Below are 26,778 nucleotides of genomic sequence, written 5' to 3' on the forward strand. Positions count from 1 at the left end.
ACAATTCAACAGGTTAAATGGAAGCAGTCACGGGCAGGAAAAACCACAAGTTTAAACACAAAAACATGGGATAAATTATGCAATCACTGGCAGGTTAAAATTACAATTTTAAACTGTAACAACCACAGGTAAAAACAGTTGAAGAAATGTAAAAAGAAAAAAATAAGATGATGCAATCACAGGTAGGAAAAATCGTTTTTTTCCACTTTTTTAGGATAGAGACAGCACTAGTCTGCCTCCTTACTACATCCTGAACTCTGCTCACTGCAATCTGGCGCACAGGTAGGCTGCAACTCACAAGATGGGGGAGAATGATTTGTGGTGCACCCGGCGAAGCCTTAAGGGTCATGGGCAGGTGTGAGAGACCGGGTCAGAATTGCTTGGAGCTGGGGACAACCAATAGCAGTCCTAGGTCTGCTGGCCTGGGTGTGGGTCTGGGACTGGAGAGCTGCTCTATTCAGAAATCTCCAGGAGACAGCTCAATCCACACTTTGGTAAGGGCCTGACAAACTTGTCCTCTAACAACACTATTTGTATAAAACTTTACTCCCTCTCCTGGCCAGAAAACAAAGTGCACAGTCCCTAATAAACACAAGTTTAAACAGCTTACAGAAGATTACTGCTGACTCAGGGGGGACTCGGGGGCTGGTAACACAAAATGATTGCTGGGGTGCACTGCTTTACATACAGGTCTTAGCACAGAGCAAAGGAGACATTTGGAGGGACACACCGATAGTCAGGTGGAATGAGAGGGAAAAACTACAGAGTTTGGACTGCAAATTCCCCAATTCAACAGGTTAAATGGAAGCAGTTTAGTACTCCGATGTTCCCAATTTTCGCACAAAAGGCCCAAAAAGGAGGCTCCATCCTCCCTACTCAAAAAGATGACAAGGCTTTAGAGGGCGCATCTAACTCACAACAAACAAATCAAATAGAGTCTATAACACCACAAACTAAAAAAGGGCAAAAAATGCACACAAAAATTAACAAAAAATAACAAGAAGAAAAGAATCAAGAAAGAAATATCGAGGAGATCCGCAAAAAAAATAAAGTTTCCTCAGTCTTGCTACGCAGAGCAGGCAAAAGAAGACAACAGCTGCGAGTCAAAAGCCACAAATGCAACTCAATTTACAGCTCAGCGGCCTGCTCTATTTGAAACACAGTAAGATCTTAAAACTTTAAATCCTCTCGCACCAAGATTTCCTATAAAATCTGAAAAGCACTTTTACCCAGATACTGTAAAGCACATAGTCATTCGGAAATCACAGGACAGCGGGGAGCAATCAGTATCAAATGTTCTGGAATTAACAGATTTATTTCCCAGAGACTATGTTCCACTAAATCGTGAGAAAATAGTCAACCTACTACATAAAATCCGTTCACTCGGTTCACCTCCTACCACAGAGATAAAATTAGTCTCTTTCTCAAACAAATATCTCTTCGGTGGCAATTGTAGAATTCTGGTCTAATGTAATTCCTTCTATAATAATTAAAAAAGGGACACTCTTCACAAAAACGGGTTTGACATTTTTGAAGTTAGAGAAATCGATGATCTCAACAAATATTCAAAAGGGTCCGTAGGGGATGAGGTTCCCCAATATAATTATAACCAGCAATCCAGGGAAAATGAAAGACCTAGTAATATAAAGGACGGCCTCCTTATGATCTCACTTAAAAAGGAAGTGCGCCGTATCTGGAACTGTTCAGACACAAAAAAAAGACATCTCAATCTGATGAAAACACCTGGGCGTGGATTGCGGGTGCTTTAAACAGCAATAATCTGGACAAAGACCTAGAACTCCCCTTTTAGCAGCAACTTAAAAATAGTCTTATGGAACATAGCTGGGAAAACCTCAGAAAAGTTATCTTTTATTCCGGAAAGAACCCCACCTTTAGTGCTGCTACAAGAAACATGGACAATAGATCCATTTTTTCAGAAAGACTACTTTGTGCTTGTCAATGCAGCAGACGCCACCAGAGGGGTCATGCAAGAGGGGTCCTCGGAATCCTGCTTAAAGAAGAATTTAACTGGAACTCTGAGGAAATAGAGTTCTTTTTGCCAAACGTGCAATGCGTTAACATTAAGTATCGAAATGAAAGTACGGAATCTGCCCTAGAGTTACTACTCTTCAACATATACATCCCAAATCTCTTCAAACAATTCCCTATTGGAAAATCCTTTGTGAAAATCAATCAAACTCTGGACCCCAGGGGGTTCCCACCTATGATCATTGCTGGGGACTTCAACAGAAAAATGTCGAACCCACTATTGAACAACGGGGGGATGTCAGCACAGGAGGAAGTATGACCAATTCCAATCCCCATATTTCCAGCTAATATAAGAGCAGATAAACGAGGGAAACTGCATCTATCCCACATTGCAGCAATAAATTGTGTTTTCTTCAGTGGAAGAGTAGAAGGAGACATCCTGGCAGCATTTAATAGAATAGGCAACTGTAGTTCTTCTATTTTAGATTATGTAATCTGCAGCATAGCTCTTTTCACGAAAATTCTATCTTTCTGTGCCACAAGACAAAGAGAAATAAACCTGAGAAAACTCTGTCAATGAAATAAAGACAAAGAAAATCAAGTCTAAAAGGATAAAAACTGGGTCGACATTCACACCGCAGTAAAAAGTGTAAACAACAAGGCATTCTGAAACATAGTAGCCATACAAATGGGGATAAGAAATTCAATCCAAGCGTCGCAAGTTTCATCATCGGAATGGGAAAAACATATCTTAAAATTATAGAAATCTAATAGTCAAATTCAAGCCTCACCCAGTCAGTTCCCCAGATGAAAGGGCCAATCAGGGCATACTAGCTACTTCATCTACACAGATCGCTGCTTTCATTAAATCTGCCAGATCATCCGCAGCAATGGGTCCAGATAATATCCCGATCAAAGTCCTTCAATCGAATCCTGAAGATTGTAGCACATTTTTAACCCTTCTTTTTCAATACTTTTGAGAAGGGTAATATATCAACATCCTGGCAAGGGACCATTGTGGACCCCTTTTTAAAAAAGGCTCTAGATCGAATCCAATTAACTACAGACAAATTGCTCTCCTAGACGCCACTGGAAAGATCTTCGCAGGCATGTGTATTGGACCACCTAAAAGACTGGGCATTCTTGAACTACGTGATTCCTACGAGATAGGCTGGCTTCCGCCCAAATCATTCAGTCGCTGACAATATTGCTATCCTCCAGACTGTCCTTGATAAGTATGTAGTGCTAAAATCACAAATAGTTTACTACGCTTTTCTTGACTTTGCAACTGCTTTTGACAGCGTGGATAGGCCAAGGTTTTGGAAAAAGCTTGAGAGTTTAGGGATCCCCCATGATCTCCTTACAATAATCATATCTTGCATACAGCAACTTGGTGTAAAGTCAAAATGGGGGAGAACGGGCCTAACTAGTCCAATCCCCACAATGAATGGTCTGAAACAAGGATGCCTCCTCACCCCCTTGTTATTTTCCATCTATATAAGCGACCTTCCGGGGTACTTCTCCGATATTAATAATTTTCCCCAAAAACTAGCACAAAGTGAAATCCATAGCTTAATGTACGCAGGCGACATTGTTATATTCAATTGCACCCCAATTGCTCTACCAAGAAATTAAAACAAACTAAATTCTAAGACTAAAATTCTACCTTTTAGAGGAAGAAGAATATATCTGCCTTTCACCTGGTCACTGGGAAGTAAATTGATTGAGATAGTGAAAGAATATTTGGGCTGAATCTTTTCGCATAACCTCCAAAATGCTTCAAATTTGCAGCACTTCGGGCGCCAGGCAGACTCTCATGTTGGGGCATTACATAGATTCTATACCTCAACTGGGAATAGACATTTTAAATCACTGCTGGGGGGTCTACTGTATGAAAATTCCATTCATTTTATCTTATTCCTTGGAATATATATACAGGTGAAAACCTGGCGACCAATACAAGTGAAAGAAGGGATAATCCTACGGACACTGCTGAAAGTCTTCAGTCCTCGTACAATCCTTAAGCCTCAAGCTTTCTTTAACAAGCATATATGCTCAAGCCATATCCAATATTATACGGTGTTTTTTTTTTTTGTAAATCTGTTTATTAAAGGTAAATAACATACAAGGCAAAAAATACAATACAATGGGATATAGTCCAAACGAGGAAGGAAGAGCAAAAAATCATACAGTGAAGTTTATAAATTATATCAGGGAACGGACGCAGGGGAGAGACGAACTCCAGAGCAATTAATTAGTCCACATTACGGGAATGGTGGGTCAGGGGGAAAGCTGAACTTCAGGGACATCCAAAAGAGGCGGAGTGCAAATATCCCCACGGTAAGTGTTCCAATGACCCCAGACCTTACCCCACTTCCTGGGTCGCCCCCGTGCCACATAAACCGTCTTCTCCCTAAACATGCACCAATCCATGTTTTCCATCCAAGCCTCAACTGTGGGTGGCCTCTGGGAACCCCACAACTGTGCTATGTCTCTCTTTGCAACCATATTTCCCAGGGTTGCCCACTGCGTCTGTGCGACATTATAATCAGTTGGTTCCCAGACATTCAGTAGACAACGTCTAGCCTCAGGTGGTAGAGCAACACCGGTAGCCTCTCCCATCTTATTGTGCACCCCGATCCAGAAGGCAGCAACCACGGGACACTCCCAAATTATATGCAAAAAAGTTCCGAGCAATCCACAACCACGCTTACAAAGACCATCTGTGGAGTAACTCATTCTAATCAAGCGAGGACCAGTCACATATACTCTGTGTAGAATTTTAAGTTGCACCAACCGGAGACGGGCCGGGATCGCGACCTCCTTAGGAGAAGAGATCCAGTCCTCGTCTAGTTCAAGACCGTCTCGGGTCCAAACGTCCCGGAGGAGCACTAACAAGTCAGTTCTACCATTGATTAGCTTTTTATATATCAAAGAAATAGTGCTATCCGGCACATGACCGTCTAGTATTCTATCCTCAAGCGGAGAGGATTCCGGAATACTTGCACTCTCGGGAAAAACCGACCGCAAAGCATGATGGACCTGGGCATATCGAAAATATTCCATCTTACTAAGTTGGAACTCTACTTGCAATTCCTCAAAAGTTTTAAACTTGCCTTTGACCCAGAGGTCACTCACCTTACTGATCCCAATCATATCCCATTTCTCAAATCCTTTCGTTTTCCACAAGCTACCCAGCCTCTCGGAAGCAAAAAGCGGGGTCGCCCGGGTCAGTCGATCTTTCCAACCCATCGCACTGTTTGCACAGTTCCATATCCGTACCGCAATCTTTGTGGGTCCCGAGAGTCTCCCGCCATCTAGTCTGGAGTAAAGCGCTCTATAATAATCTCCCCCCGGCAACAACCATCTATCCATTGCAAAAGCAGGGTTCAACTCGGGGGCATACATACCATGATTAATGGCCCCTAAATGAGAGGCCCAATAATATTGCTTAATGTCGGGGAGAGCAATTCCGCCATCGTACCACGGTAGCGTCAGCTTGGCAAGGGCGATACGTGAACGCCCGTCCCAAATCAACTTCCTCTGGAGACTCTCAATAGCCCGAAAATAATTTGCGGGGATTACATCAAAGGTGTTATGAAGAGCGTATAGAAAGCGTGGCAATGACATCATCTTAAAAAGCGCCGCACGGCCGAGTGGTGAAAGCGGTAGTTTGCGCCAGCGCACAACATCTAGCTTTCAACCGGTTCAGCAGTGGGAGCAAATTCTGTTCGTATCGGACTGTCGGGTTCAGCGACACGTATATCCCAAGATACTTAAAACCCGCGTGTGCAACCTGGATGGGACAAGCGCGGGGCAAAAGAGGGACTTCACCCGAAAAGACATATAAATAAGATTTAGTCCAGTTAATAACTAAGCCGTAATTTTTACCAAAAGATGTAAGGACATCAAACAAAACTATTAACGACTTCCGGGGCGACGTCAGGTACAACAGTATATCGTCCGCATAGAGCGAAATCCGGTCTTCAAAGTCTGGGGCCCACTGAATACCTTTCATCGATGGTTCCCATCTAATCCAGGCAGCTAGGGGCTCAAGAGCAAGGGCAAATAAGAGTGGAGACAATGGACAACCTTGTCTTGTACCTCTTCCGAGAACGAAAGGCTTGGAAACCCGACCATTTACCACAACCTGAGCCAATGGATCTTCATAAAGGAGCTTGACCCAGCTAATAAAACCAGGACCAAAACCGAACTTAGCCAGTACGGCCCACAAATATGGCCACTCAACAGTATCAAAGGCCATCGTGGCGTCTAAAGAGGCCAAGATGGCCGGCTCACGCAACGGCGAAGTCCTCGCGAGAACGCCGTGCAACTGTCGCAGATTCATAGCCGTATTCCAATGAGGAATGAAACCAGATTGGTCCGGATGAACCAAGTCACCAATCACCTTTATTATACGGTTAGCTAACAATTTAGCAAGGATCTTGGGCTCTGCATTAAGGAGTGATATCAGCCTATAAGAGGCACAGCGGTCCCTTGGCTTCCCTTCCTTGTGAATCGCCACTATGGTCGCAAGACGCTGATCACGGGGAAGAGAGCCCATGTCCCGGGATTCCAAGAACATGTCACGAAGATACGGCGCTACTGTATCGAGGCATAGTTCATAGAGTTCAATGGGGAGACCATTAGGGCCCATCGCTTTTCCCGAACGAATGGAGCGTATAGCGAGAGCTACTTCATCTGCGGTTATTACAGCATCCAGCAACTCTTTATCGGATTCAGATAAGCTGGGCAGTGCTATATCTTGCAACAAGAAATGGGAGTCTTCCTCCGGTCTCTCCGACACGGGGGAATACACTTCCTGGAAGTGCTACGCAAAACTCTGGACAATCACCTCGGGATCAGTCACACGCATACCATTCACTCTCTCAATCACGGGAACCATGCGACTAGCCCTCTCTTTTTTGTCTAACCATGCTATCAGCTTGCCAGCTTTATCCCCAACATCATACAATCGCCCCTGTTGCTCCCTGCCCATGACTTTCGCGGCATCTGTGACCAGCGCCCTGTAGTCAAGTTGTTTAAGACGCAAGACATGCATCTTCTCACAGGTGACGCCCTGTTCCAGAGTACGTTACAATTCAGTGATTTCTGTCTCTAGTCTCACCACCTCCTCATTCCTACTCTTCTTCGCACCAGCTATCAATGACAACGCCTGGCCTCGGATGACCGTCTTAAAGGCCTCCCAGAGTGACACCGCGGAAGACACAGATCCCTGATTTTCGACAAAATAGTGGTTGAGGGATTTAATCAACGCCGCACGGGTCTTAGGGGTACGGAGATACCTCGGATTAATCGGGGCTACCCGCCCCTCTGCACCTACACGCAACTCCATCCGAAGCCACAAAGGGGAGTGGTCGGATATTCCCCAAGCTAGATGTCGAACCTCAGTTACAGAGGGGGCATGCACAGCTGACATCAAGATGTAATCAATCCTAGAAAGGCTACCGTGTGCACCCGAGTGGAAAATGTATTGGTTCTGGGCCGGGTGCTGCAATCTCCAGCAGTCCACCAACCCCAGTGTGTCTATTAAACCATTAAGCCAATTCTGCAACCCTGCAAGGTCCCTGGGTGGGTGTCGATCTTCCCTACCAGAAACAACTGAATTAAAATCTCCGCCCACAATCAAAATTCCTTCAGGAAGCCCCAATAGAACCCGTCCCAGGTTCGCAAAGGTTGTCAACTGCAGACCAGGGGGGACAAAAACTGAGAGGAAGGATATAATCCTAGCGTCCAGTGATAGCTACGTAGCGCCCCCTATTGTCTAAAAGAGTGGCATCAATTGCTAAGGGAAGAGAAGTCCTAATTAGAATACCCACCCCCCTGGATCCAGAGGAGAACCCCGCATGGGCGACCAGGCGATATCCTCTCCGGTTCATGGCATGACAAGTGTTACCAATCAAATGCGTTTCCTGCAACAAGACGACATCAAGAGAGTCGCTTCAACAGTTGCAACACAACCCCTCGCTTTATCCTGTCCCCCAACCCATTCACATTCCAACTCAATAGTCTCAATCCCCTACCCCCCATCCCGAAAGTGAAAGCGGATCCAAACCCCCTCGGCATCCAAATCAATTGACAGAACAATATGTTGCCTTGCACTAAACCAAAACACACCCATGCAAACAACCCCCCACCCACAAACCAGAAACCCATTCCAAATCCCCCCACCCTGCACCCCTGCATAAGACTAAATAGCCACCCCAACTTGCAGTGTGCCTGTCGCCCTAACATCAAACTAGTCTACAAAAAGAAACCCTAGAGGAGGAAAGAGTCCCATCCATCGCCCAGCAACCACCGGGTATGTATTTCAAATCATACAATAAAAGTCATCGAACCATAGTCAGGGTTATCAATAAAGTTCAGGGACCGGAAACCATGGTCCTATTCCTGCTCCGTCGGGCCACCCTCTGCTCCTCCAGAATGCTCCTCCTGGCCACGTCGGTGTTGCAAAGTGTCAAGCCATTCCCCCACCATCTCTGGACGATCAAATAAGTACGTTCGTTCCTCGAATTCAACGCGCAGCCTGGCTGGAAAAAGCATTGCGTATTTCAGCTCCATGTCCCTCAGTCGGCGTTTGACGCCCAGAAACCCAAGTCTTTGCTTTTGGATAGCCTGTGTAAAGTCCGGGTAGAAACTCAGTGGTATTTTCATATTTCGCGGGTCCATTAGTCCGCGAAGCTTGCAGGATAGCTTCTCTATCTCTGAAATTAAAGATTCTGGCCACCCGGTATTCTGCGGGCTCTTTTAACCGCAAAGAACTTGCTCAACCCCTTAGGAGCAAGGTGCTTGGTGATGAGATCTTCCACAAAAAGATCAGCTGCCGGATCCTCAGATTTTTCCAGGACCCCTATAATGCGTACGTTGTTACGCCGAGCCTTGCTTTCAAAGTCCTCCAACCGGCGGGCAAAAAAGTCATTCGAGGTCTTCAGATTGCGGACCTCCGTCTGCAGATCGGACACATCACCCGTGAGGCAGGAAGTTTTCAAATCCAACGATTTGACCTTTTCGTTGGTTTTCGATAAATCCGTACGGATCAAATTAACATCAATCGCCACGGTGTCCAGCTTGTGGGCGAGAGCCTCAAATTGTTGGCCGATGGAAGCCTTCATCCTGTCAATGGCACCCATGACGTCTTGCAAGGTCAATTCTGTCCATGAGGCCAGGTCCTCCTTAGTACCATCCAGTGATCTACTCGGTCCACCAGGGGATCCTTTAGCTTGAGCGTATCGATCCATATTATTTGCCTGGGTGTAGCCACCTCGCTGAGTGATCTTGGATTTTTGCTTGTCACCATCAGGCTTAGTCGCCATCACGGACAGGAAGACTCCAGAGCAGTGGGCAACGAAAGAAAATGGCCAAACCGGGAACTGCAATCCGACCGGCAGCAGCGATCAGAGGGCACGGTCCGTCTGGGCCCAGAACACACAATCGGAGCAGCAACTACGATCGCTTAGCAGTCAAGTAGCTTCCGCTAGTGTTAGGCGAGCTCTCGCGTAGGATCAGACAGAGGCCTCGAAAGTGAAAGTCAGATCAGTGTCTCCTCAGGCCGCTGTTGTTCAACTACTGCCCGGGCATCCCACCAACTCGAGCTCCGGGCAACTCCGAGGGGCAGGCCGCAATATTCAAGTCGATGTTATTCCGGCTCCTGCAGTCCGATTCAAATTCGGACAACGGTGTCCGCCTCAGCTATAGCTCTTCTTCAATGTAAATGTAAATGTACAGGAATTTATATAGCGCAAATCACCAAGCGGTTTCTAAGCGCTTGCTTAGGGAACCCGTCCTGGTATTCCCCTGTGAGTTAACCCCGGCAGGGTATCCGCAAGGTGAAAGTCAGGCATCCCGCCGCGAGGGGCCGTTGTGGAGATTAAGCAAGCTATTGCCCAGAGTCGCAGAGTGTGAACCCGTGAGTCGAATAGGCACCGGAGCGAGAATTGTCGAGTCCATGGACATTTTAGGACTCAAGACCCTGTCGAGCCGGGAATTGAACCCTGGTCCCGGGCTGACCTCTGCTTCCAGGTCTGCCTCCTCTAACCAGTGAGCCACACTTCTCCACGTCATTAACGCCAATAACCCGTCAATGTGATCAGGATAGTTTACAGGATAGATACGGGAGGTTGCGAGGGTCTCGGGAGCCCTGTGCTCACGCGGCCATCTTGGTTACGCGCGAAGCTCCACCCTGATACGGTGGGTTTTTAATCTTTTACATGCAGCTCCTTGCTCCTTAAGACATATGTTAAAACTGGAGACTTTTAGAGAAGAATGGGCATTGCACACTTTTAATAGGAACCTTAAAGTAGCCCTTGAGACATCACAATGCACTGTAGCATTTTTGCAGGCTTGGTCTCCAGCGCATTTGAAGCTCTTTTTTAAACACACGATGCTGAGATTAAGTTTTGCATTAGATGAGGAGCACTGTACTCAACTAAAGTATTGCAAAACATTTGCAGAAAACATAGTATATAAAACTCCAGAGCGTTATTTACAGTTTCAGTTAAAACATAGAGTAAGGCGCTGTATTGTTCTTCTGCAATTAGGAATCCTCCATTTAAAAGTTCGCTCCTCTAGATGAAACTCCCCTGAACATTCTTCAGGTATCTGTGACTTGTGTAGCGTGGAGCACAAGACATTTTTCACGTACTTTTAATTTGCCATAATCTGATTTTGGTAGAGGCTCAACAACGTTTCATAAAACCCATCCATATTAGATACAACACTATTTTAACTCAAGACTTAATCACACTGCATAAGTCCCCACTAATGAATTCTTTTGCCATAACTGGCTTACGTTTTTAGAGAGTTTTTAAAATTGATTTAAAAGTGCATACATCTAACAATTGCAAACTCATGTATTTTTTGTCAATTTTAATCTACTATGCATATAATGTGGTTTAAAGCAGACCTAAAAGTATAAATATAACTACTCTATATTATGATTTTGTATTTGTTGACCTCAGTTGAGGTCTAAATCAAATCAAATTTTGAATTTGAATTTGATTGGGTCAACAAAAAACCCCTCTCCCATCCCCAATCAGATCTGACAGTGCTGACAGATGCATCCCTCTTGAGATGGGGCGGCCATCTGGGAGAGTTGGAGATTAGAGGCCTCTGGTCTGCAGTAAAAACTGGACTCCACATCAACCTTCTGGAGCTCTGGGAGATCCGGCTGGCATTAAAAGACTTTCTACCCTCCATCAAGGGAAGACTAGTGCAGGTGTTCATGAACAACACCACCGCCATGTGGTACTGCAACAAACAGGGCTGGTGGGGTCATGGACCCTTTGTCAAGAGCCTCTGCATCTCTGCACATGGTTTGAATGTCAGGGCATTACCCTGGTGGTTCAATACCTGGCTGTCTCACTGAACACCAGGGTGGACTAACTCATCCGAAGATGTCCAGCAGATCACGAGTGGAGTCTCATCCGGCGATGGTGCAAGGTCTCTTTCTGCCTTGGTTAGATCTGCTCGTCACCGCCGAGAATGCGTAATTTTAGCAGCTCTGCGCACTGGAGTTTCCAAGGCAGCTCTGGCTCTGAGACGCTTTTGGTGTCAGGTGGAGCTCAGGCCTCCTGTACGCCTTTCTGTCCATACCACACCTGCTCGGAGCTCTCAAGAAGATCAGGAATGACATTGCCCAAGTCATCCTTATGGCTCCGGACTGGGCTCAGATAGTTTGGTAGCCAGAGCTGTTGAGCATGGCCATCGGTCCTCCGATCAGGCTGTCCATTCGGTAGGATCTTCTGTTGCAGCAGCACTGTTATTATTTCTCTACCGGAACCTGCCAACGTTCTTCCTCCTTGCATGGAGCAATGAGCGGCGACGGCTGACAGCTTACGAGCTTCCACCTGAAGTCTGCAATGTTATTCTGACATGTAGGCCAGTCCTAGTCCATAACCATGCCTACCTTTTACGCTATGCCTTATCCCTCTATGGAAGAGGAGCGACTCAACTGTGGCTGGACCCAAAAATAGCATTGTCGTTCTACTTGACCACGCAAAAGAGTTCCTGGTGGAAGACTAACTCTTTGTGGAGTATGTTGGAGCCCAGAAAGAGAAGGTGGGAGAGAAATTGACTATCTCTTAACGGATCATTCTCTGTATCAAAATATACTACGCGTTTGCCAAGAAGCAACCGCCTGCGGATTGCGTGCTCATTCCAGTAGAGCCAGTGCTGCGATCCATTGCGTTAGCATGCGGAGTTCCGGTCCTGGACATCTGCCAGGCAGCAGCTTGGGTATCTCTGCACACATTTACAAAACACTACTGCCTGGACAGTCCGTACCATAGGGATGGGCACTTTGCCCTTTGGTCCTGCAAGACTTTTTAGTGTTAAATCTTTTTGAAGACATTACTCCTGGAAAGTATTGCTTGGTTATCCATTCTAATGTGACAGACTGACCCACCCATCCTCTTCGCTCTGCGAATGTATGTTCAGGGACAGGGTGTTCCCCATTCAGGGCCCTACGTTTCCATACCAGTGGTCATTGTTCTTTGTGGTTCTGTGCTACTGGCGTGAAATGTCCTGGGATGAAATTGATGGCAGTGTGCCTGGGTGGTGCCTAGATGGGCACTCTGCACACCATATCCAGCATGGACGACGCTGATGGTGCCCCGCGGATCCGATTGACACCACCTACTGTCGCCATGGGGTACTATTCACGAAAAAAATTCTGGATCCAGTATGCCTGGGGATAAACTAAGGACTCTGCAGCTAGATAGAGACTGTACCACATAAGGAGTTATCGAAGGTGAGTATCTTGTTCTATATGCCTAGAAGCACATCTGTCTAAAAATCTGATGTTTTGTGCTGTACAGAAATATTTTCTTAAAGAGACTAAGATTCTGAAAGTGAGAACTTCCTCTCTCTGGAATATTCAGATTTAATTCTCTTGCTAGACCTCAAAATTGTAAAGTGATCAGGGGCGGCTGACACGGGCAACGCCCCTATGGCACGGCACTTATTTGCGCCAGGTGTTTGCCCTGAAGGGGTTCCACCAGTGGGACTTGATTGGCATCTCCACCTTGGGGGACGTCATGCAGGTATTGTTCTTAAATCGTTTCAGCGACTCCAGGAAGAGTTCCAGTTACAGAAAAAACAGTTCTTCAGATATCTCCAGCTGCGGCATGCCCTAGTTCCCTCACTGACGAACATAACTGATCTCCCTGAATTTAACCCGTTAGAAGGCTACCTCCTCATGGGGGATCTGGGCGCTCATAAAATAAGACAAATATACCAGACACTGATAACGCACACTCTTACGACCCTGAACAAGACGAGGAAGGCATGGGAGGAAGATATTCCAGACCTGACGGACGATGATTGGACAGAGGCGATAGCCAGTCCCCGGGGCGCTGCAGTGGCATCCAGATATAGTCTTATACAGTTTAAATACATACACTGCGTGTATTACGCTCGGTCGTGCCTCTGGAGGATGGGAGTTCTGGCGTCCCCCTTGTGTTTGCGCTGCGACAGGGAGGAGGGGACTTTCCTTCACACGGTGTGGACTTGCACTGCTCTGCAGCCTTTCTGGCACAAGGTTTTGACCGGTCTCAGAAAGGTGCTATCCTGGGACCTCCAGCAGGAACCCCGCTTGGCCCTCCTCCACGGTACTGAGTATATAGGCGGCAATCAATACCAGCAACATCTACTCTTCCTAGCCCTAGTCATCGCCAAACGGGATATTGCACAACTATGGCAAGGAACCTCTACCCCGACAATGGGAAAGTGGAGAGGAGCACTGGATAAGTGTATGGGAGCTGAAATGGCTGTATTCCAGGCTCAGGGCTGTCCCCAAAAGCATAGAAAAATGTGGTCTTGATGGGTTGCATACAGGGGTATTGTCCTTTCGCCTCTTCCAGCACAATCCCCGTAAGGGTGATTCACTAGGCATTCTGCAATCTGCTATGTCTAATGTCTTCTCTTGTCGTTCTGGGTGTATAAAAGATTTGATAGTCCTTTGCCTTTGTAGTCTCTATACAGTTCTTTTTATTTTTTTATTTTAAGTTAAATATCTTTATTTGATTTTTTAATACAGACAAACATTTTGTGTCCCCCCTCCCCCCCTCCAGGACAGGCAATAATAAAACGAGTTTAGAAAATGATAAGAAAAACAGTATTTCTGTATACGGAGAATGAAAAGACAAAAATAAATAAATAAGGAAAACAACTAATTCATAAGAGAAGCGAGGGGAAAAAAAAACAATAAGGGATTATGCTCTTTAATTAAATTATCCCAAATTATTTAAGCATGATTTAGATATAAAGATCCTTCGATTGTCTAATATATAAGCTGTAGTGTGTAGCTAAGTACTATTTTGACGCTGAGACCATTCCCTTAGAGGAAGCCAAATTTGGAGCCCTTTTATCCGTCGCCTCCTGCCTTTTGTCTTGTATATGGCCATCTCTAAGTTATATATGGCTAGCAGTCTTGCAAACCATTGTTGGAATGATGGGGCGATGGGGTCAAGCCAGGCAGAGGCTATGCAGATTCTTAAGACAGCCATTGCTACAAAAATTAATTTGGACCCAGTTATTGGATTAGCCAGATTTGATATACCCAACATAACTGTTTCATCAGGGAGGGTGATTGCTGCATTTAAAACCAGTGATAGAAAGCGTTCAATACTTGATTTCAAAGATGTTAAGCATGCACACGCAGAGAATATATGTAGACAATCAGCACTTGGTAAATTGCATCTAAAACAACACGTGCCTCTCTCACTCCCCCATTTGGCTATTTAATCCGGGGTATAGTACATAAAAAAGCATATTTTGTAAAATTTAGTCTGTAATTTTGTTGATATTAGAACAGATTGTGAATAATCATATGCAAGTTTAAATTCTTCTGATGTAATATTAAGTTTGTTCTGCCACTTTTGTGTTATTTTCTGTAGATCATCCGGAAAGTGAGACAGTAAAAGAGCATACATCTCCCCAATCCTGATTTTTTTCCGGGGGTACTTAAAATATTAGCAATATCAATCTCACAAGAAAGTTTATTTTCTCTATTATGTTGCGATATAAAGTCTCTTATTTGGAGATACTTAAAGAAGTCTCTCCATTCCAGGTGAAATTTTTCTCGTAAATCCTCAAAGGAGTATAACCCTCCTGAGGAGATCATACATCCTATGTGGGTAATTCCCGCAGTCTTCCATCTGTTCATGCATGTCCCGCTAAATATTTCAGGTAGGACAGCGTTATTTTGAAGAGGGGAGTAGAAAGATATACGTCCTATACCAAGTAGTTTTCTCACTGCTTTCCATACTTTGAAAGATCCTAGGAGTGTTTTTAACCTGACTTTTTTGTGGTAGCTGTCAAAAAGGTGTCTCCATAGATAGCCCGTACTTTTGTGACCCAAGATTAATTGATAAATAGACGGGCAGCTGTCGCCCAGTGGTATTTCTATGCCATCGAGATAAAGAAGCTCCTGGCTATATAGCAAGACTGTTGCCCAATAGTATACCTTCAAATTCGGGAGGGCGAGTCCTCCTCTTTCTTTTGGGAGCGTCAAAGATTTATAAGCACGTCGAGGTCGGGTGTAAGACCAAATAAAGCTTGAAAAAGCACGCTCCATTGCTTTAAACCAATAATCTGAAATTTCCAGATTTATAGCTCTAAACATGTACAGGATTTTTGGGAAGTAGACCATTTTTAGTGCGTTTACCCGGCCGATCAGTGATAGATGTAAATTATCAATACGGCGGAGATCTTCTTGCATTGTATCTACTAAAGGCTTTAGATTTAGGTCCACTAGATTTTCCAATTCAGATGTAATAGTTACCCCTAGATAAGTAGCTTTATCTGTTACCCGGGAGTCTCTCAGGTCACACTTATTATTTAATATAATTTGTGTCTTTCCTTGGTTCAAAGCATAGCCTGAGAGTTTCCCAAAAGTTTGTGCCTCTATTTCAATAATAGACATGGCACGATTTGGATCAGCCGTCACTATAGCGATGTCATCGGCATAAGCTAGTGTTTTTGTTAGATATCCTTGGGTTGAGATGGGAGCTATGTCCCCGTTGCATTCCAATCGTCGGATAAAAGGATCTATATAGGTTGCGAATAGCAACGGGGAACAGGGACATCCCTGCCTAGTGCCTCTTGTAATTGTCAATTCTTTGGTGGGGATGCCGTTAACCATGACCGAGGCACGGGGGTTGATATACAATTTCTGGACAGCACCTATAAACCCTTTTTTAAATCCCACCCGGGACATTGCCTGCCACAGGAATGGCCAGGAGACCCTATCGAATGCTTTCTCGGCATCGAGAAGTATTAGCGCCATTGGGTCTCCTGCCACCTCAGTTTTATCGAACAAGCTAATCACACGTCGAGTGTGATTTGTGGTTTCTCTCCCGGGGACAAAGCCGTGCTGGAATTCAGAAACGATTTTATGAATAATTGGTGCGATACGGTTAGCTAATATTTTAGAATAAATCTTTGAGTCAACATTTATTAGAGTGATAGGACGATAAGATCCCATTAAATAAGTGGGTTTTTGTTTTTTCGGAAATATGACAATTTTTGCCCTGGACCACGAAATGGGAGGTTGCCCTCCTCTAAATATGTGTGTACATAGATCTAATAATATATTTTTAATTTGGTCCAGGAATACGGTATAGAATTCTAAAGGAATAGCGTCTAACCCAGCAGCTTTCCCCCGGGGGAGATCCTTCACAGTTTTTATGACTTATTCTAAGTTAGGGGCTACCTCCAGGTTTCCTTGATCTGCCGCATTAAGTTTGTTAAAATGATCCATTTCAAGATATTCATTAATCTTTCCTTGTTGTACTTCGACCTCTTCCATATATAAAGTGCTATAAAAGTGCCAAAATGCTTCTCTGATCTTTTCAGGGTCGGATATCCTGCCCTCTACTGGGTCCTGTATCTCACTTATGGTGCTCTGAGATGTCTGCTGTCTCATCCGTATAGCCAACTGATGGCCGACTAACTCATTCATCTCATATACTTTTTCACGGTGGGCAGTAGCTTTTTGAACCGCTTTGGTAGTATAAATATTTGTTATTGCCGCTTTGGCAATTGCCACCTGATTTTGAACATTAGTTATTTCTTCTGCAGTGGAAGGATCTCTTGTTATAGTTATCAGGTTTTCCTCGGCCCCCCTTAGTGCTTCTTGTAATGCATTTAGTGATTCTCTTGCTTTCTTATTAGATCTTAAAGAATATTGGATTGTTTCTCCCCGGATTCCTGCTTTCAAGGCATCCCACACATAGTCTACCGTTGTACTCCCTTTGTTGTCTTCCAAAAAATTGGTAATCCAGATTCTCATGTGTTTACAATATTCAATTTCAAGTAGCAAGGATCTCTCGAAAGTCCAAGTTCTTTGTTCCTGGTGTATTATGGCTAGATCTACTGAGTACAGCAGAGGACTATGGTCTGAGAGTACCCGGGGTAATTTGTTTAAAACTGACGTGGATCTTAATGAATTGGAGATTAAAAAGTAATCTAACCTTGCGTGTGTGTGGTGAGGGTTTGAGAAAAATGTGTATCCTGGATCATTGGGGTTGGATGATTGCCACCCGTCCACGAGTCCGTGTGTCAGACATAGCTGCTTAAAAGCCCTGAACACTTTTGGTTTTCGACCACGGTACTGCCAGTCATTCCCAGTTGACCAATTATGAGAAAGATTTATGTTGAAATCCCCACGTGTTATTAGTGGTAGGGGCCAATGAGTGAGTTCGTTTGATATTTGATGTATAGCTGCGGGATCATCCGTGTTATTCCCATAGATAGAGCAGATGGTTATTGGTTGGGATTTTCCAGGTCTATATTCTGTGATCACCCATCTCCCGTGTTTGTCGCACTTAGTTTTAGTAAAGTGATTCCCTGCTCCTAAACCTTTTGCTAAGATTGCTACCCCTCTAACCCGAGCACCTTGTGTGGTTGCACCTATCACATTATATCCCAATGATTTTAACATATGCGACTGAGAACCCTCAATATGAGTCTCTTGTTGGCAAACTATAGTTGCCCCTATAGACTGCAGTCTGACTGCTACCAGCTGCCTTTTTTTCACATCATTTAATCCACATATATTAAGTGACAGTATTTTTAACACCCCCATTTTATCATTCTAAATGTCGCTATGGATCCCGTTAAAAAGAAAGCCATAAAAAAATGGCTAGAAGTTTCCTTTTTATTACATACTGACAAAATATACCTGCCTGACCCTGGTTACCCCCCCCCCCCCCACCACCTATGAAGGTTACCTGGCTCGTGGCGAGCCAGGGGTGTGACATCCGGCATGCAGGGCCCGGTGAGCCCACCTGAGCCACCCCCGAACATCTCAATTATCCTCAATTATCCTGTCAGGCATGAGTTGACAAAGTAATACTCATATGAGAAAAAAAGAAGAGAAAGAAAAAGAGAAGAAAGAAAAAATAAAAATAAGGAAAGAGATCTATAGAAGAGTCTCTAAGCCTCTGATTGCTATTATTTTTGTCCAGAGATTTCATCTAAGTAAGTTTTAGCCTGTATCTCAGACACAAAGCTACGGGTATGTCCTCTGTATACGATTTTCAATCTTGCAGGGTTTTGAAGGTAAACTGTTGCGCCCAGCTTCTGGAACGGATCGAAAAGTTGTCGGAGGCGCCATCTCCGCTCTACGGTTGCGTGTGCGAAGTCAGGCCTGGTGAAGACTGATATTCCATCCACGGTCCTTTTGCTGGTAGGTCTGGCCAGGTCATAGAAAGCCTGTCGGAGCAGGAAATTCCCCAAAAAAATTAGCATTGCTCTTGGATGTTGTTGAGCAGCTACATTACGATTTTTAATCATCAGAGGAAATCGATGGGCTCTTTGGATTTCTCTGTCCAGATCCCAGGCTTGTAGTTCTGGGAAAGCTTTTTGCAGGAAAGTGATCATTAATTTCCTCGGGTCCTCCTTCTCGATGCCCTCTGGTATTCCTAGGAAGCGAAGGTTGTTTCGTCGCTGACGATTTTCCTGCTCCTCTAGCTTCCACATGATGTCCTTAGTTATGGCTTCATGTTCCTCGGTTTTAGTTTGAAGAGCAGTCACATCCTTCTCCAGCTGTTCTGTCCTCAACTGCTGTCATTCTGTCAGCGATCTCCACACAGGTCTTACCAACTTTCCTGACTGCCCCTTGAAGTTTTTTGGCAGCCAGGCGGGATCTGCGGCTATCGGATTTGGCCTCTGCTTGAAAGTTTTTGATAGATTGTAGGATGTCAACCAGATTGGGCTCCTTAGCTCTTTCCTCAGGTGGCTCTTTGGTCTCAACATCCGCACTTACGATAGTTTGATTTCCCCCAGATGCATTTGTGGAGTCGGAGCGAAACAAAAGTGGGGGTGTCCCATGATAATCCCATTTTAACTCAGGGATGCTCTCTTTATCAGATGATACATGCTCGTTTCTGTGAAGATCTCTGTTTTTCCTTTTCCGCAGTTTTTTGAAAAGAGGTAGTTGTTTCTGTGAGTCAGGGTTGGAGCTATTATACCAATTGCCACCCTCCTCCTCGCTAGACAGAGAAATGCTAACATCGGAAATCACTGATTCATCTGTGAGAGAGTAATACAGATCTGTATTGTCTGGGGTGTAAGGTATGCCTTTAGTCGGCAGCCCTTGTATAGGATCTATCTCAGTGCTCAGCAAGCGGTCTGGTGATAAGGGACGAGAGGGACCAGAGATATTACTTTCGGGACCTTCGGGATCGGAAAGGGGTGGTAGATCCTGCGCATTTGCTGATACTTCGGGTAAAGCCCCTTCCTCCTCCTCAGTAAATGCCATCTGACCTGCATTATTAGGTTTCAGCGGATCAGTCAGTGCCCCAAAACTGGCTGTTATCAAAGGCTGACATACATCTGTGTCTTTTTTTCTATCAGCTTCCTTTTCAGTACGGCCCAGGCCAGGGCCTCTTTTGCAACTATAACTATTCCCAGTGTTAGAGTCTGTTATAGTTCTTGATAATCCGTCTTTTCTCCCCATTGCTTTTTCAGTAGCTTTGTTTTTAGTTGTCTGTACAACTTCAGGTTTGGGCGCCTTCTGTCGGGTGGATGCCGAGGGCAAAGCAGAGCCCTGCTGCGCGCTAATGTTTGTATTATTATTGCCCTTAGGTTTAAAGACGCGGGCCCCCTTACCCGACATGTTTTCCTCCTTTCCTGCAGTGTAGACGGCAATTCGCGTAGAGCTCCTCTTCACCCTGCTCGGCTCACTCTTCACGTGGTAGCTGTGCAGTGCTCCCCTCGTGGCCGACTTCAATGTGTGTCTGTGTAGTGATCCGGTGCTCGGCTGCTCCGAGGGCTTGTCCAGGTCAAGCGCGATCCAGGATGCCAGAGCGAGAAAGAGCTCTCCGACGAACGCTTGCAGAGAATAACCCCGACAGCTTGACCAGCGTGTGCGTGTGCAGGTGCAGGTTAGTGAAAAAGATAACGGTTTCTTCCGCTGAATGTCAGGCATACCGTCTTCTCCCAGACTTTATCTGCTTTAGAATCTGCTCTTTCTCTCTTGTGCCTCCAATGATTTTTACATGCCTTTACTTAAGAAAATGCCATTTTTCGGGGAAAAGCTCGGCGGAGCTCCGCCAGGGAGTGTCAGTCGGACGCCATCTTCCTTCGTCTGTCTCCATACAGTTCTTAGTGTGTTTTTTTTGTTTCGCATACAAAGTGTACTCATGGATAAATCCATAATTGGTAATCCTGTAATAATATGTCATTTTTGTGGACTTTGTCGGGCTTTCGCCCATGTGGTACTCTCAAAACTCAATAAAAATTGTTTAAAAAAAAAAAATGTAAAGAGATAACTCTCTGTAGGAAGAATTGGACCGATCCTTTAACAGACCTATTCTGCCTCTTTTCACAAAACCAACAGAGGATCAATAACTGATCTTGCACTTGGTGCAAACTAAAATGAAACTATTCACGGGTATACTTTCTGAGAAGAGGGACAGTAAACTTGAAGTGTGATTGGGAGGCCAGCCTAAGTCGCAGTCCAAGTACCTAGTGTCCTGGTTAAATGGGAGCATCAAGACTCTCATGTTCTGTTTCTTAGTCGTCTTTGTGATTACATGGGCCAGTGGACCAACCAACATACATACCTACAGTAACGGTACGGTGATTATCTAAGCTCCAGACTATAGTAGATTGTCTTTTGATGTCTCGTCTTATAGACCTGCCGGCTCTGCCTACTGCTACCTCAAATAACCTAGTGTACCAAAACAACTTTCAACAATATCTCATTTTATTTCTAGTAATATATAATGAAGGCATGTGAATTGTTGTATCTCAGTATACAAATGCAATTAAATTTAATTTCTTTGTATGTTCAGTTTGCTACTGTAGGATCACCTTGTAGAGTTCCTGTATCAGAATGCGACCTTGCGGAGTACTGTGATGGCACCTCTAGCACATGTCGAGCTGATTTCTATTTTCAAGATGGAACACCCTGCAATAATGGTCTGTCTGTATGTTACAAAAAAAATTGCTATGACTATAGTGAACATTGCAAAAAGATTTTTGGCCAAGGTATGTGTTATTCTTTTTAACTACCAGTTGTTTTGTTTAATGGGATATGAATTCCCCTAAATGACGACTGCATGTTAAGCTGATGGCTCTTGTCATTTATGTGCAGTGTCACCTTGGGATTTGGTTAGCTTTAGTTGTTTTGATTTTTTAGACCCTCACTTTAAAGCACTAAAGCCAAAATCAAAGAAAGGAGTTTCTGTTTTATTCCATTTGTAAGAACTACTTCAATGAATATGCTAGTGATAGACCCCTTGCATGCACTTGCTGAAATTCATTGTTCTTGTTGGGGCTTGAATTTCCTCTTTGATACTTTTTTACTAGGCAATGCATGATAAATCTGATTATTTTTAAACGGACGTTTGTTTTAGTGCTTACTATCATTAGTCATCTTGATTTTTTGTTCCATATATATTGTTAATTATTCACTTTAGCTTGTAACTGTTAACCATGTTAGTAGAGCTGTACGCCATCGGGTGGTCTTCCTCAAATCTTTTGCCTACTTACCTCCAATTTCTGCTGAAACTCATTTTTGTTAGCATTAGGAATCTGTGCTCTTTACCACTGCTAACCAGTGCTAAGGTGCCTGTGCTCACTCCCCTAAACATGGGTTGATTGGTGTATTTAATTTACTTATAAGACCCTTGTAGAGCAGTATACAGTGTACCCAGGGCCTGTAAATTAAATGCAGAGGGCCTGCAACACTTATTGTGCAACCCACCCAAGTAGCACTTTAAAACATGCCTCATGCCTGCCATTGCAGCCTCAATTCAGTTTTAAACTGCCATGTCGACTTAGCATTAAAACCCCCTTGCCAAGACTTAAACTCCCCTTTTATTCCATATAAGACACCCCCAAGATAGACCCTTGGTTGGCCAGAGGGCAAGGAGTTGTGTAATTAAAAGGTTGGAGATGTACTTTTAAGTTTTACATGTCCTGATAGTGAAAATCTCCTAAATTCCATCTTCACTGCTTTGAGGCCAACCCCTCTCATAATATAATCTTAAGAACTCCTTATTACATTTAATACAATTTTTTTCCAGCATAGAGCAGCTATCTATATCATGTTTGGTGTCCATGATATTTAAATGATTAACCTGCTTTAATTGTAAAGTCAGATTTTTCATTACAGTTTTAAAATTGACACTTTTAGAGAGTTGCAGTTTTCCTGCCCTTACTCCTTTGTGTCTGCAACCTGACTTGGGTTACATGAATGGGTGCAGCTGACAGTTAGACTTTGTAAATTCCTCCCACACAGGCACCCAATAGAGGGATCAGGTGTACCTCAATTGACTATTTGCTGGCAGAATGAGGGAGGACAGAGCTGAGCACTGCCCCACTTGCAACTTATAGCCTGTACTCTCCTTTCACACAAAATGCCCAGTGACCCCACATTGTCTCTGTAGCTAGTTTGGAGCCAGGGCAGAAGAGACAGGAAATTCTCTGTACTTCAAAGAACCTTTCCAGAAGCTTCTCCCTCCTTGCAGAAGAAGGGCACAAGAGTATAAAAATAGGATCATCAGACCCACTCTTCAGTACACTTCTGAACCTGTGGCTATTTTGTCATGAAGAATGACTGCTGTGCTTCTGGAAGGACTGCCACTCTGCTGGACTGCTGCTCTGAATGACTGCTGCCCTGTTGTCCTGCTGCTCTGCTGCCTTCTGCCTGGGTACACGGACTGTACCTTTATCTGTCTCAGAACCTCCAGAGTGACTCACAAGGGCTAGTTTCTGGCCTCCTGTTCAGAGCAGGAGGCTGAACTCCAACTGCCTTGAGCTCAACACAGTCAAGATGGAAGTACCCATCTCCATATTGACAGACCATGCCCGCAACTGTGGCATCATCCTGGACAGCAAACTCACCTTGAAATGGCAGATCAACGCAGTATCCTCTGCCTGCTTCCCCACCTTTCACAGGCTCCGAAAGATCTTCAGATGGCTCCCTTTCGACACCAGGAAAAACATCATCCAGGCCCTAGTCACCAGCATAATTGACTATGGCAACACAAATTATGCAGGAATCGCCATCCAACTCCTGAAGACACTCAGTAACGGTATAGAACTCGGCTACCAGACTCATCCTCAACCTCCCCAAATGGACCCACACCACCCCCCACCTCAGGAACCTCCAATGGCAAACCATCCAGAAAAGATGTCAGTCAAGATGCTGGCTCATGGGTACAAGGCTCTCCACGACCAAGGACTAGCATGCATCAACCACCGCCTGAACTACCATGAACCCTCCAGATTCCTGCAGTCCACCTCCCTCACACTCCGTGCATCTGGCGAAGCTACAACGGAGGACGATCCTTCTCCTACCTCGCTACTAAATCCTGGAACAATCTCCCCTTCCAAAAAGCTTCCTCTCTCAAGACCTGCCTCTTTGACTGATCAGTACCACACAGTGATTCCCAGATAAATAATTTGACATCAGAGTGACCCATTTTAGGTTCTTCCTTATTTTTCAAATGGCTGTTTTCTTCCTTTTCTAAATTTAAGTGCCCTACCTTGCCTTTTTCTCCATGGAGATGGAGCTGCACAACCTTGACACTCTCAGCAGGACTGAGCTTCTGAAACTCTGCAAGCAGATAGGGCTGACAGCAAACAAGAGGGCTACCAAATTGGATATCCAGGTAGCTGTCAGGGTCTTTGAGGAGGTGCAGTGGTGGCAGTCCTCCACAGTAGAGGGTGATTGATTGGCAATGAGGAGGACAGAGCATAAGAAAGGATGAGGGGAATGAGAGTACCCAGCCCAGGTGCCTGGAGAACCCAATTTGACCCCTGCAGAAGGCCAGGATGGAGCAGTGTGTCTGTCAGGGGCCTGACCCCACAGGAACTGGAGGACATGAAAGAGGAGAGGAAGGTTAAGTTGGAGCTAACCAAGTTAAAACTAGAGTAGGAAAAGTCAGAGGCTGAGAGACCCATGGAAGAGAATAGCTCAGTCCCATGGAGCTGGACCTAAGAGCAAACAGATGGAAGCCAGTAATATTGGTCCCAGCATACCAGCAGTTCCCACTGGTGAGGTGAGGGTCTGCGTACCCAAGGGGCTGATAATCAATTATGTGGTAGGATATGATATTGATAAATGGTTCTCAGTATATGAGGTAGCTGTAGTAAACTGGACTGCTCCTTGCAGTTGTTCCCCCTCGTTTTGCCCCCATTGGAACTACTAGATGCTGTTTTTTTACCCTGAGAGTGTGCTGAATCTCTCTAAACAGGCTCCAATGCCAGTGTTCTTCCCCTAAAATGAAATACTTCATTGTAATCCAATTGGCAAGGGCTTTAGAACCCCTTTAAGTTGTGGTAAATGGTATCCCTGGCACCCAGGGCATGGCTACTAAATGGGTCCCTATGGGCTGCAGCATATATTATGCCACCCAAAGGGACCCACCCAAAAACTGCATGCAGGCTGCCGTTGCAGGGTGCGTGAAATGGTCTAAACCCATTTTGAAAACACGAAATGGCACACTCCCTGTGTGCCATACCAAGGCACACTGCATATACTATATGTAAGTCACCCCTACAGCTGTCTGCCACCGACTACAGCAGGCCTTACAGTCCTAAGGCAGGGTGCATTATATTGTACACAAGGACATATCTGCATGAGCAGATATGCCCCTGTGATATCTGGTTCCATTACCACAACATTGCAAATGATCAGGAAGCCATTTTAAGCATATGTACTGGGCACTGGTCATTACGAGATACCCAGCTTTAAAATGGCTCCACTAAAAATATTGGTGTTTGGTATCAAGCACCCTTTGTTAATAAATCTCTGTTGATGCCTGTAGTAGATTTATTATGACATACATAATTCATAGTTCAGCGCGGCTCCACAGCTGTAGCGCGTCTCTGCCCCAGCGCCACAGGTTCGTCCCTGGCCTCGGTGCCCCCGCTGCTGCTCGTTTTCTTTCTTCCCCGCTGTTGCCCTCATTGTGTGCATTTACCATTTGATTCTGTAATTGTCTTTTTTGTGCCTTCGTGAATACCGTAACCCCTGGTGTGCCCGCTCCCCGCTTCCCGCCGCTGCTCCCTCGCAGCCCCGCCCCCTTTTTCTTCTGTTACCCCATTGGCCGCCCCGCTCCCGCCACCCAGCTGCTCCTCCCTCCCACTTCGCCTCATATGGCGCACGCGCGTACGGGCAGCGGTCATGCGCAGCGGGCGCACCGATTGTGCGCCAAAGGCGCACCAAAGGCAAGCCCGTCTGCGCCCGTCCGCGCCTGGACCGTGCCCAGCACCAGGACCCCTGGCCCCCGCCGATGCCAGCCCACACGATGGACCTACGCCGCCGCCACCCTCAACGCACTCAAACCCGACCAGAATCCCGCCTGCTACCGAGCCACCCCGAAACGCTCCCACGGACCCTTCACCTGCCAAGCCTGCAAGTTCACCTGCCTCCGGACCTGCACCGCACCCGAAAGGCCAGGCACCACCAACAACAACCACCTCAAGTGCATCCTGCTCAACACCCGCTCCGTCCACAGACACGCCGTCGAACTCTTGAACCTCCTCGACACAACATCACCGGACGTCGCCTTCCTCACGGAAACCTGGATGAACGCCTCCTCAGCACCCGACATCGCCATAGCCATCCCGGACGGATACAAGATCACCTGGAGGGATCGCGTCAACCAGACCGGAGGAGGCATCACCATCGTCCACAGGAACACAATCCGCATCACGACCAACTCCGACGACACCTTCACCGCCTCCGAGCACCTCCACTTCCAGATACACACCGACCCCAAGACCACCCTCAGAGGTACCCTCATCTACAGACCCCCGGGACCACGCACACAATTCAGCGAAGCCATCGCAGACTTCATCAGCCCGCACGCCCTCACCTCCTCTGACTACATCCTCCTAGGGGACCTCAACTTCCACCTGGAGAACAACAAGGACAGCAACACCACCACCCTGCTGGACAACCTGGCCAACCTCGGACTCAAGCAACTGGTGAACACCCCCACCCACTACGCCGGCCACACGCTCGACCCCATCTTCTCCTCCAGCAAGCACATCTCCTTCAGCCACTCCACCGGACTTCATTGGACTGATCACAGCTGCGTCCACTTCAGCTTCAGGAGAACCACGACCCACCACCACCCGCAACAAGTTCACCGCAGGGGCTGGAGCAAGATTACCTCCGACCAGCTCACCACCTCCCTCAGCCAGAACCCTCCCGCCAGCACAACGGACCCCAACGACGCAGCCCGCATCTTCACTCAGTGGCTCACCAACTGGGCCGACGACCTCGCACTACTGAAGAACCCTCCC

At 45.7% G+C, this 26,778-nt stretch overlaps 1 protein-coding gene across 8 annotated transcripts in view; it reads left to right on the forward strand.

Annotated features, from left to right (window-relative positions):
- LOC144791723 (disintegrin and metalloproteinase domain-containing protein 9-like) overlaps positions 1–26,778 on the forward strand; it is a 2,314,109-nt gene that overhangs the window by 1,348,063 nt on the left and 939,268 nt on the right. For all 8 annotated transcript variants that reach the window (XR_013602453.1, XR_013602452.1, XM_078666491.1 and 5 more), the window contains one exon: positions 21,309–21,504. Coding sequence is in view for 6 of the 8 variants with exons in the window: in XM_078666491.1 (XP_078522617.1) it covers positions 21,309–21,504 (196 nt within the window). In the remaining 2 variants the exon portion in view is untranslated. The remainder of the gene's footprint in view (positions 1–21,308; positions 21,505–26,778) is intronic.

The sequence above is a fragment of the Lissotriton helveticus genome, chromosome 11, assembly GCF_964261635.1.
Source record: "Lissotriton helveticus chromosome 11, aLisHel1.1, whole genome shotgun sequence".
Taxonomy (NCBI): domain Eukaryota; kingdom Metazoa; phylum Chordata; class Amphibia; order Caudata; family Salamandridae; genus Lissotriton; species Lissotriton helveticus.